This window comes from Hydra vulgaris, chromosome 15, assembly GCF_038396675.1.
Source record: "Hydra vulgaris chromosome 15, alternate assembly HydraT2T_AEP".
NCBI classification, from domain to species: Eukaryota; Metazoa; Cnidaria; class Hydrozoa; order Anthoathecata; family Hydridae; genus Hydra; species Hydra vulgaris.
This window is the reverse complement of record NC_088934.1, coordinates 41,877,501-41,889,769: the sequence shown is the minus strand read 5'-3', so window position 1 is coordinate 41,889,769 and position 12,269 is coordinate 41,877,501. Positions and strand designations below refer to the sequence as shown.

Below are 12,269 nucleotides of genomic sequence, written 5' to 3'. Positions count from 1 at the left end.
ATCATATATATATATATATATATAATAAAAAAAATCTAAATTTTACAACTACTTACTAGTGATTTTCTGTATCTGTGTATTGAATGAATCACATCAAGCCTTCAGCCATACAATATATTTTCAAATATTTTTAGTATGTTTCATCTAATAGGGCATTTCATTGATTTTTTTATTTTTCTTTGTTTTGAAGAATTAGAAGCTGGGAGTTAAAGCAATATGCATACAATCATGATTTTCTTAAAAGATAATTATAAAAAAAGTATTTTTATTTTATTTTAGGCTACCTGAATAAATTAAATAGATGTATATATATATATACATATATTATTATAATACAATAACAGCTTTAAATATCAATATATATATATATAATATATATATATATATATATATATATATATATATATATATATATATATATATATATATATATCAACCCTTGGAATTAGGAGATATGAGGTAAATAATTTGCCGACCTCAATCTTTTTGAAGTTGGCATCAGGCTAGCAAAAAAAACTTGATACAAAGGTCTTACCATAAAACATAGAAATGAGTACCTCAACCACTTTAAGGTCGGCAGTTAGGTCGTCATTGCCAAATGCTGACCCTAATTCCGAGGGTTTATATATTTATATATGTATATATATATATTTATCTTTTTTTTTGTTGTTTATGTGTGTTAATGTTGTAGTAGTTTGAAAAATACACAATAATTTCCAAATGCTTGTAATATTTCATGACTGCTTTTTCTCATCAAAAATATATTAAATATGAATTGTGGAAATATGATATTTCACTTGAAATACTCCCAAGCAATTTATTTTCTTAAAAATATTTACATAAAGTCGACAAGTTCGCAACTTCTGTTCTTTGACCATTCATGAACTGCATTTAAACGATTGCTGTGACTGCAATAGATAATGCAATCCTTAACTTTCTGGAAATCTTTACTAATATCTAAAATATTATTAAAATAAAAGAGTATACTGCTGAAGCTTATATTTTCCAAGAATATTAAGTTTATTTATCTGGTAATTAATATTTGCGTTTTTCTGTTCTGTGAGTGGTTCTGCTTCAAACTTAATTTATTCTTTGATAAAAGTAATGATGTATACCATTTTTTGTTTACAAAATATTTATATAGATTAGAATTGAGAATATAGATTAAAATGAGAGTGAATTAGAGATAGCCAGTTTTATTTCTATGAAAATAATAGATAAAACATATACAAGTTTCTGTGCATGATGTTTTGGAAATCCACAATATTGTTTCATGTAATATTGTTAAGTTTGACAATTCAATGTTACAGCATAATGATATAATTGTTCTTTCTTCGTTACACAAAGTTGCAATAACATCTTGTTGCATGTCTCTGATGTCATTAAGCCTATAGAACACATCTTAATAAGATAATTTACTTTGGTATGAATTTAAATTTAAATGAATCTATAACGGAACTTTTTATAAACTATACAATTGACAAAATCTAATAAACAAAAACACATCAATATTACACTTGGTCAGATTTTATAAAAAAAAATAAACCTAATGTGTTTTTTAATACTTAAAGTCATTAGTTTCCTTATGTAATTGTAAAACACTTCTTTAAATATAAAATAATTATTTTGCCTTTTAAAAAGTCTTTAAGTAAAGTTTAATGCTTAATGAGAATTCTATTTGCAAGTTTTTTTTTTTAAATAATTTATTGAAAAAGTAAAAAATTTAAAATTATAGTTCTATATGTTTCTGTTGTTTTTCAAGTTGCATTTTTTGTACCAAGTAAAAATATCAGTAACTAAAAATATTAATATTACGCAACAAAAAAAAAATTAAACAGGGGGTGTTTTGAGATATTGGGGCCAGAAATTGGGTCATATAAACTAGTTGTTTTATTAGTTTTTAGTGTTGTCATATTTCTTTAGCTGTAGTAGATACATATATGCATACACACTTACATACGTACATACATACATACAAACATAAATATTTTCATAATACACACATGCTGCCAAGGTTTCAGTACATACATTGACTATCTTATAACCTAATGCCACAAATGAGTGCCGTTACATCAACTGAGGGTTTGGCATAGGGTAGCAATCTTTTTTTTCATTATTCTTTGTTTTTACTCCTTTTTTTGAAAATGCTGTATGCTATAAAGGTAGAAAAAACAAGTAACAATTTGTTATCTATATATGCTATAATAAATTGATAGATAAAAGACCTCATCTTGTAGGAGAGTTGGATTAATTTAATATATGAGCATCAATAAATATGAGTTTTTTTAATACTGATTTTTTATTATTAAAAAAAATTTTGCAGCTAGCTTCTTCAGCTTTAAATAAAAACAGTTATGGTTAATAACAAACCAATTGTAATGCCACTTCTTAATGACTTCTCTAAAGTTTGCTTTAAAAAGAGTTGTTACCTGCTCCCATTTTATATTGCATGGACATTTGTTTTTATGATTCCCAATTGTATATTGTTCCAATTTTTTTTGTTAACACTTATTTTTGGTGTTGTTTCTTTTTTGTTTGTTTTGCAAATGTATTTTAGTTTACACTTGCTTGAAATACACCAGGATAGCTATTTGAGTTTAGTTTTGTTTTATTGCATGAGGTTAGCAAAAGATTTTTTGGTTAAAAGTATTGTTTCCTTCCTTTCCAAAGATTTTTCAAAGTTTTGGTGATCTTGAGATCCACTGAGAAATCTCAAGAAATTTTTTTTTTGTTAAATCTAAATATTGTCTTATAAAAATGTTGAATATCTTGCAAAATAAAAATTCAAAAGGTAAAGCTTCTTCATTTTCTAAAGTTGTTGATATTGTTGAACAAAACGAGTACTATTTTGTTAAACTTATGTGAAACGGAAATACCTGAATAATAATACTTGCAGAAGGTTTCCTGCATATTTTTGGTAAAAAAAAATCAGTTGATATAGCATTCATTCCAATCCATTGTTAGAGTTAAAGCTGTTTTTGAGGTATGTAGATGATAGCCACCCACGATTTAACAATAAAGACAATTCCATTAAATTTCAACAAATATTAAACAGTCAACATTATGCCATTAAATACAGAATTGAATTGGAAGATAAAGACAAAAGATTACTTTCAGATATTTAGATAACCAACGATAAAACAGGTAATTATGGTATATTAAAAAGAAGCATTTTCAAATATTCATTATCACACAATATCAAATCATTCACAATATCAAATTCAAATCATGATCCAAAATCTTAGAAGGCCTTAACCATAAGAGATTTACTATAAAGCTTTTTTAACCCCTCTAACCCCTAACCCTTATTGTTTAAGGGATTTACAATAGAGCTTTTTAAACCCCCTAACCCTTATTTAAATATCATTTAAAAACAGTTACTAAAAATAATGTCGTAATAGTATTAAATACTATAAACTAATAAAAAGCTGTAAATTTGTAAAAAACTGTAAAAATAGTTACTTAAGCTATTTTAAACCCCTCCATAGGAGAATATTATGAGATATTTAAATAAGAGAGATATTATGTTTAAAAAGTAGCAAGTACAAGCTAATGTACAAATAACAAATAACGCACGCCTGAGGTCACGACAGAACACAAACATATATATATATATATATGTGAATGTATATATATATATATATGTATATATATATATATGTGTATATATATATATATATATATATATATATATATATATATACACATATATATATATAAATATATATCTTTGTGTTCTGTCATGACCTCAGGCATTCATCTGCAAGTTACTTTGTATGCATGTTTGTGTTTAATAAACAGAAACTTCTTTAATTTATATTTCATAATTAGACTTATTAACTTCGATGGTTATTAACAATTTCATTGAGAAGGCAATTATTGTTGAAAGTCTTTTTGTTTACAAAATAAATCGCAAAAATTGCTTTAAAAGATTACATTAGAATAAAAAACAGATACACAAAATTACATTTACATAAAAAATACATTTGTTTTTTCGTAGCTTTGGCAGGTTTTTAGTGTTCACGAATATTCTTTTTATTCTTCCGCACCAAGATGTTTTGAGAACATTCAAGTTTATGTATGTTTCCATGTATGTCAGTAAGACAAAAATTTTTTGTTCTACGGGCATACATAAACTTAAATGTTCTCAAAATGACTACAAAACCTGGCTAGTTTTTCGCAACTAAATATTATTTCCATGGTCAGTAATCAAGAGCAATCGCTCCCGCTTTCTGACCAAGTCTGATTTTTGTATATATATATATATATATATATATATATATATATACTAGCATGAGTTACCCGGCGTTGCCCGGGCCAATATTTAAACTGGCTTACCTGATATCTGTACACAAAAATGGTCCCAAAAAATGGTCCCCTCTGATCCCGGGGTCAGGGGGCCCATTTTTGGGCCCCCTTGACCCCGGGGGTTGGGGTACAGGGTCAAAACCCAGCTAAGAACCTTCTCCTCCTCAAGGACTACCCTCATGCCAAATTTCATCGAGATCGGTCGGGCGGTTTGGATTTCTATACAGAACAAACAAACAAACACACACACACACATTGCCCTTTATATATATAGAAGAGAAGACAAACAAACAAACACACACAAACACACATTGCCCTTTATATATATAGCTGGAGTTACCCGGCGTTGCCCGGGCCAATATTTAAACTGGCTTACCTGATATCTGTACACAAAAATGGGCCCAAAAATGGGCCTAAAAAATCAGCCCAAAAAATGGTCCCCCTGACCCCGGGGTCAGGGGGGCCCATTTTTTGGCCCCCTTGACCCCGGGGATCGGGGTACAGGGTCAAAACCCAGCTAAGAACCTTCTCCCCCTCGAGGACTACCCCGATGCCAAATTTCATCGAGATCGGTCCGGCGGTTTGGATTTCTATAGAGAACAAACAAACAAACACACACACACACACATTGCCTTTTATATATATAGAAGATATATATATATATATATATATATATATATATATATATATATATATATATATATATATATATATATATATATATATATATATATATATATATTCATAAAAAAACATATATATATATATATATAAATATATATATATATTCTTAAAACTTTCTATTGGTTCTCACAAGACACCCTGTTAAATTTTTTCAAAATTGAATGAGATTTAGGGGGGCCACCTCAAGTCTGAAACTTGCAACAAGACCCTAAACAGAAGGAAAAAAAGTTTTTCAAAAGTATGACATGTTGGGTCTCAAAAGAAGCAAAAATTTATAAAAATTTCAAAAATAACAAAATTTTACACAAGAATTATTATTCTAAGTTTTATTGCATAAAAATTATTATTTTTTAACAAAAAATTAAAAAAAACCTTTTTTTCATGTTTTTGTCAAAAAAAATTTTCAAGGTATTTTTAACAAAAAAATGATAACTATTTTTGAAATTTTTATAAAGTTTCGGTTCTTTTGAGACCCAACATGACATACTTTTGAAAAACTTTTTTTCCTTCTGTTTAGGGTCTTGTTGCAAGATTCAGACTTGAGGTGGCCCCCCTAAATCTCATTCAATTTTGAAAAAATTTAACAGGGTGTCTTGCGAGAACCAATAGAAAGTTTTAAGAATAGGGACAGATCAATTTTTGAATGTATGGGGCGTTGGATGCACCCTAATATATATATATATATATATATATATATATATATATATATATATATATATATATATATATATATATATATATATATATATATATATATATATATATATATATATATATATATATATATATGTAAAATATGTTTTGATTAATTTTGGATTTATGTTCATCTTGAGTTAATTTATTAACTTTTTTTATTTTAATGCTTTTTCTATAATCAATGCTTAATGAGTCTTTGTTAAGCTAAAAGTTAATATATTTAGCAAAGTTGTTGACAGCAACTGGACGTGATTTAAGAAGAGCACTTTTTTCTTTAAAGCAAATTTTTCAGGTATATTTTTTTAAATGAATTTTAAAATAATCTAGCTTTAACAGGACACCAACATGTTATAGCTATTATATTTGTCCTCAATCAATTAATAATCATCTGGTTGTTGCTGTTGTTTTAGTTAAGTCTTAAATTTGAATTTTTTATATATATTTTTGTCAGGATGATAAAGATCTTGTACACGAGTTTGTTACAAATGATGGACTTAGTTGTCTTATTACTGTTGGTACTGATGCCGACCAAAACTACCAAAATTACATTTTACGTGGTAAGTTTTGGTATGTTTTTAGTGGTTGTTATAAAATGTTTAAAGCCTAGAATAAAATTATATTTTTCTATAAGGTTTTAAAATTTTTTGTCCTTAATTTTTCAAATATGCAATTCATACCAAATCTGCATTTAAATGAAATAAGTTTGAATTGTGTCTCATTTAAACAACTATATAATGTTTAATTTTGTTTAAACAACCTTTAAGATTTTGCACTGATATAATTAATAAAATGTATAATTTAAAATACTGCAGCTTGAACTTGTTTTATTGTCAATATGAATGGGATGTAAGTTTTTTTTAAAATATTATAATTACTATTAGTATGTATATTTAGTAATATCATGACCAAATTTTTATGTTAATTCACCTCCCCAAGGCCAAGAAGGCCACTACAGTCAAGAAGACTACTTTAGTTGTGGTTACAACCCTCACTCAACTCTGAACACAATAAAGATTCTAGTTTCAGAGATTTGAATTTGAGAATGCTGGTAGTCACTGTTTTTGTCAATGCTTATAAACTTGAGAATTCACAACTAATCCATCAGAAATTTTTAGTTTTTTTAATTTTAGTTACTTAGATTAGAGTTTTTAATTTAATTGCATAGCAAGTAAACTTATAAAGCAGAATAAATTTAAAACACAACTTTTATAGAATCTTAAAATTAAATAAAATACCATTGTATATAAAATTAATTTGAGCAAAATATACAATTTTTTGAAAACATAAAGTTAATGGAAAAAAATAAATTCACAACAGATCTATCAGAAATTTTTTATTTTTTTATTTAAGTTATTAGGTTAGCTTTTTTCATTTTATTGCATAACAACCAAACTTATAAAGCATTATGTTGAATGAATTTCAAACAAATTCTCAAAGCTAACTAAAATAACATTGTGTATAAAATTAATTCAAACGAAATATAAAGTTGTTTAAAAACGTAAAGTTAATGCAGTATTTAACAAAAAACAGCAAAGTGCTCTTTTATATTTCTTACAATTCTTAAGTATGAAAAAATTCATTTAGTTACATCAAAAACAACATGCTAAACAATTCTAACTTTAAATATAATAATTATAGAATAATTTTAATTAAGTTGCTATAACAAAAAGTTACTAAAGTTCATTATTAAACAAAAGCTCTAGGTTTTTTTAATTCCCATAAATTTTGTATTCCAAGAATTCCGTGTGTATTTTTCTATATTCCAGATTATCTAAAATTTGAATCTATAAACAAACAAGCAGGCTTCAGCACAAATTTAGAATAGCACACTAATCTAAATTATTTTTTGAATTAAAATTTGTTTTAAAAAGCATAAATAATTCCCTTTTTGTTTTGTTTGCATTTATGGATTAGCTATCCACAATTCCTAGCTCTGATACAATTAACTCAATAGCCTGCTATTAACAAATATTGTGTTTATTTTCTATTTTTCCACATTTCCAATTTTAAATCTAGTGTTTTCAAGCAGATGTTTTATATCTAAATCTAATTGGTTGTGTGAGTTTTTTTTTGAATGACAAAGGAGCCCTCTTGTAGAAATTTTTTTTGAATGACAAAGGAGCCCTCTTGTAGAAATTTTTTTCGAATGACAAAGGAGCCCTCTTGTAGAAATTTTTTTTGAATGACAAAGGAGCCCTCTTGTAGAAATTTTTTTCGAATGACAAAGGAGCCCTCTTTTAGAAATTTTTTTTGAATGACAAAGGAGCCCTCTTGTAGAAATTTTTTTTGAATGACAAAGGAGCCCTCTTGTAGAAATTTTTTTCGAATGACAAAGGAGCCCTCTTTTAGAAATTTTTTTTGAATGACAAAGGAGCCCTCTTGTAGAAATTTTTTTTGAATGACAAAGGAGCCCTCTTGTAGAAATTTTTTTCGAATGACAAAGGAGCCCTCTTTTAGAAATTTTTTTTGAATGACAAAGGAGCCCTCTTGTAGAAATTTTTTTTGAATGACAAAGGAGCCCTCTTGTAGAAATTTTTTTTGAATGACAAAGGAGTCCTCTTGTAGAAATTTTTTTTGAATGACAAAGGAGCCCTCTTGTAGAAATTTTTTTTGAATGACAAAGGAGGATTTTTGTAGAAATTTTTTTTGAATGACAAAGGACCTCTTGTAGAAATTTTTTTGCACATTATTTTTATTCTGCACTTTTTGCAAGTGACAGATATCCAGATTTGCCAGATTTTTTCTTTACAAAAATATTGCCATGCTTTCAAACGATTTACTTTTGATATAGTTATTATAAATTGTAAAATAATTTAATGAATAATAAATTATATACAATACATTGTATAGAAAAAAAAAAAAAAAATTGTAGTTAAAAATGATTCTCACATATTATAAATTTATATACCTTTGTTTACAGTTATTTTAATACTGAAAATATTTATTTTTAATTAATATTTAATATGTAACACAATACAGCAAAATGTTTAATCTTTCAATTTTTAAAATATTAAAAACCAAGCAAAACATAGCTTTTTTTTTGTTTAAAATCAAGAAATGTTTTTCACACTTGTTTTATCAAAACAAGAAAAAAAATAACATTGTATTTTCTAAAGTTTTGAAAAGTTAATACTTGTTAAAAATGTTTGTTATTTAAGATAAAAGATATATTTCAACCTCAGGATCCTGTTTTCCCAAGATTCGATTTGAGAAACTCTAAAAAGCTTTTGTCATCTAGTTCTCTTCATCAATATTTTGTTGTTGTTGGCTCTGTGTTAAAAAGTGCAACAATGAGCATTAAGTAATGTATTATATAATTAGATTATGAAAATATAACAGGCTATAAATTTAGGTACAATATAGGATAAGGACCGACGAAGTCAACTTTTAAACATCTGAGTTTAACTGAAAGACGAATTTAGATTATATGTGTGCAGCGAATTTAACTAAAAGCCAAATTTGGATTTAAAAAATACATTGAAAGAGAAATTTCACAAAAATAACGAAAGTAAATTTTTGAATAATAATTTTTTATAAATTAAAACTATTATTTTTTAGTTTGTAATTAACCATATTTCAAAACATGATGAAACGTAAATGAAACAAAATAGTTTTTTATTTATAAAAAAAGTAAACTTACAAAAAACAACAATTTGGGTCAAAAAAAATTTATCTAAAAATGCAGTAATAGTTGGAATTTAAGTTATGGAATCTTTACAACTTAATGTTTTTAAACAAACATGATCAAAAGAAGATTAACAATGTTCATTATAAAATTTTAAATGTCAATTTTATAAAGGAAAAAGAATAGGTTGAAAAATAGGTCGATATACTTGAATCATGTAATACTTTTAATAGAATAGCCAAAGTATGGAATCGTCTTCCTCTATATATTGTGCTATCCACATTAGTGAAAGTATTCAAAAAAATGATTAGACAAATAAATCGCCGGCTTATATAGAGTGTGCTTATTACACACTTTCGTTTAACATTATAAACATTTAAATTTTTATTATTAATTATTTTAAATGTTATTTCGTTAAATTTCAGCAATAAATAGTTATTATTATTTATAATTATTTTTCTTTTTTATTGAAAAAAGTTTATGACTTTTGAATTTAACTGAAAGTTAAATGAAATTTTGGAATTGTTACAGAATTTAACTGAAATCCACAAAAATTAATATAAATAAATTTTTAAAATTTTTTGTAGATTTAAAAAAAGTTCAGTTTTATAAAATAAAGTTGATTTAAAAAAAAATTATTTACTATTATGAAGACTTTAAAGATTTTTAAAGTCTTCATAATAGTAAATAGTTAATTTTTTTAATAGGATATGATGTAGATTATTTTTTTTTACAAATAAATGTAGATTAATTAACAAAAAATGTTCAATTATAAAAGTAGGGATCTCAATATGAACATTTTTAAAAAGCCTTATATTTAGTATTAAAAATTGATTTAATAATTTACGTTATTTAATTTACAAAAATTAGAACGTATCATAAAATATTATTTTTAAATATTTATAACTCTATAAATTATATTTATATTATCAGGAGAATTTTTGTTTAAAAAAACTTGAATACCAAATAAATAAATTTGATCTAAACTCAATTGTAATTAAACATTTTGTTTTTAAGCTATTGGTCAAATCATGCTCTATGTTGATGGTATGAATGGTGTGATAGAACATAATGATACAATACAATGGCTTTATTGCTTACTTTCATCTAAGGTAGTTTTTTTGTAACTTTTATATTAATTATATATTTATTGATTATAAATTTGTGTCAAACAATTATTGAAATTGAACTTTTCTTAAGTGTTAAAACAATTTCAAAATCTATTTTCTATTTATTTTAAAATTTTTTTTTAATGTATTAAAGATTTTTATTAAAGAATTTTTTAAAAACATTAAACTGCAATAAAATATACACTTTTATAATTATTTATGTCTTCTTATTAAAATATATTTCCTACCAAAAAAAGAATTAATCCTACTACTAACAAAAATGTAAAAAATAGATATTCCTTCCTGCATCAATAGTGGAGTAGATTTAATCAGCAAACAAAAGTAGAAGACATCAGCAAAAGAAAACCGGCATAGTTAATTAGAGGAAGAGAGAAAAATTGAAATTGAAGATTGTATGCATAGTTATAGTTAGTTATAAATTGTATGCATAGGCATAGTTAATTAGAGGAAGAGAGTAAAATTGAAATTGAAGATTGTATGATGAAATGCGTTAATGAAATAATGAACTTTTTTTGCTGACATCAGAAGATATAGTGGAATAGACCATCTCAAACTCAGACCTGTAAATCTACAACATCAACATTAACAGATTTAACAGCTTGTACTTATCTTCACTAAAAAGATAGTAAAGAGTATTTTAATTTAAAAATTCCTTAGGTTGTGGAGGTTGTGGAGCCTGTGGATTGCAGCACAAGTACTAGCCATAACATTTCCAAAAATAGCATTATTATTAAGGTCAAGTAGATGATCTGAAATAAAAGAAAGGCCCACGGCTAATGCTACTTTTTTAATTATTTTATTTGCAATAACCATGTATTTTAAAAATCATTGCAGTTTATTATGCAGTCTTGCATGGTAGTCAATAAGTTTCTTCCATAAACTTTAGTTTTAAAGAGAAGGCTAATAAACCAAACCGAAAAAAGTTTAAAAACTTTAACAAGGTTTTTTTAAATGATAGACTGCTTGCCCAAACCAAACCCTCAGTCGATGTAGCAGGACTCTTGTAGCAGCAAGCTATAAGATAAAAGATGTAGCAGCACTCCTTTGTAGTAGCAGGCTATAAGATAATCAATGTAGCAACACTCCATTCATGTTTTAAAATTATGTTTAAAAAAAATAAAAGCAAAAACACTATTAATTAAAAAACTTACTAGTTATTACTATTGCAGTTTTTAAAAAAAAATAAATCTTAATGTACTTCTGCATTATTTTAGTTTTTAATTTTTAGACGAAATTAAAGTCATATATATATGTATATATATATACACATATATATATATATATATATATATATATATATATATATATATATATATATATATATATATATATATATATATATATATATACACATATACATCCTTAAATCGAATATTATTACGATTAGATATAGCAGCTACACAAGAAGGTAAAAACCATGGAATAGAATGAGGCTTTACTTTGAATCGATTCAAAATAATAAAAACTTCCATACCTGCCTAGATCTATGAGTTTATGCAGGAATGGCATTTGTCGGCAAAGATAGAAAAGATTTTAGTCTAAAAGTAATTGGACAAACACCTTTTTGGTTATATTTTTTCATTGAGTTAATATTTTAAAATGAAATTTTACATAAGCATGTCAAATTATACTACAATTATGAAAAAGAAAACAAAAATCCAAATTTGGGAGTGATAACTCAAAATTTTAATAAAATAATGGAAATGATTGGCTCAAAAGTAATTGGACAAACTAAATATGTCGTTTAAAAAAAAAACTTTCTCAACAAAAGATTTCTGTTAAATAATATATGTTACATAGTGTTATATTCTGTTATATAATGTATA

At 25.5% G+C, this 12,269-nt stretch overlaps 1 protein-coding gene across 2 annotated transcripts in view; it reads left to right on the top strand.

Annotated features, from left to right (window-relative positions):
• LOC100198877 (FH1/FH2 domain-containing protein 3) overlaps positions 1-12,269 on the top strand; it is a 73,704-nt gene that overhangs the window by 16,956 nt on the left and 44,479 nt on the right. For both annotated transcript variants that reach the window (XM_065819105.1, XM_065819104.1), the window contains exons 5-7: positions 5,913-5,980; positions 6,140-6,245; positions 10,331-10,425. In XM_065819105.1, the coding sequence (XP_065675177.1) occupies positions 5,913-5,980; positions 6,140-6,245; positions 10,331-10,425 (269 nt within the window). The remainder of the gene's footprint in view (positions 1-5,912; positions 5,981-6,139; positions 6,246-10,330; positions 10,426-12,269) is intronic.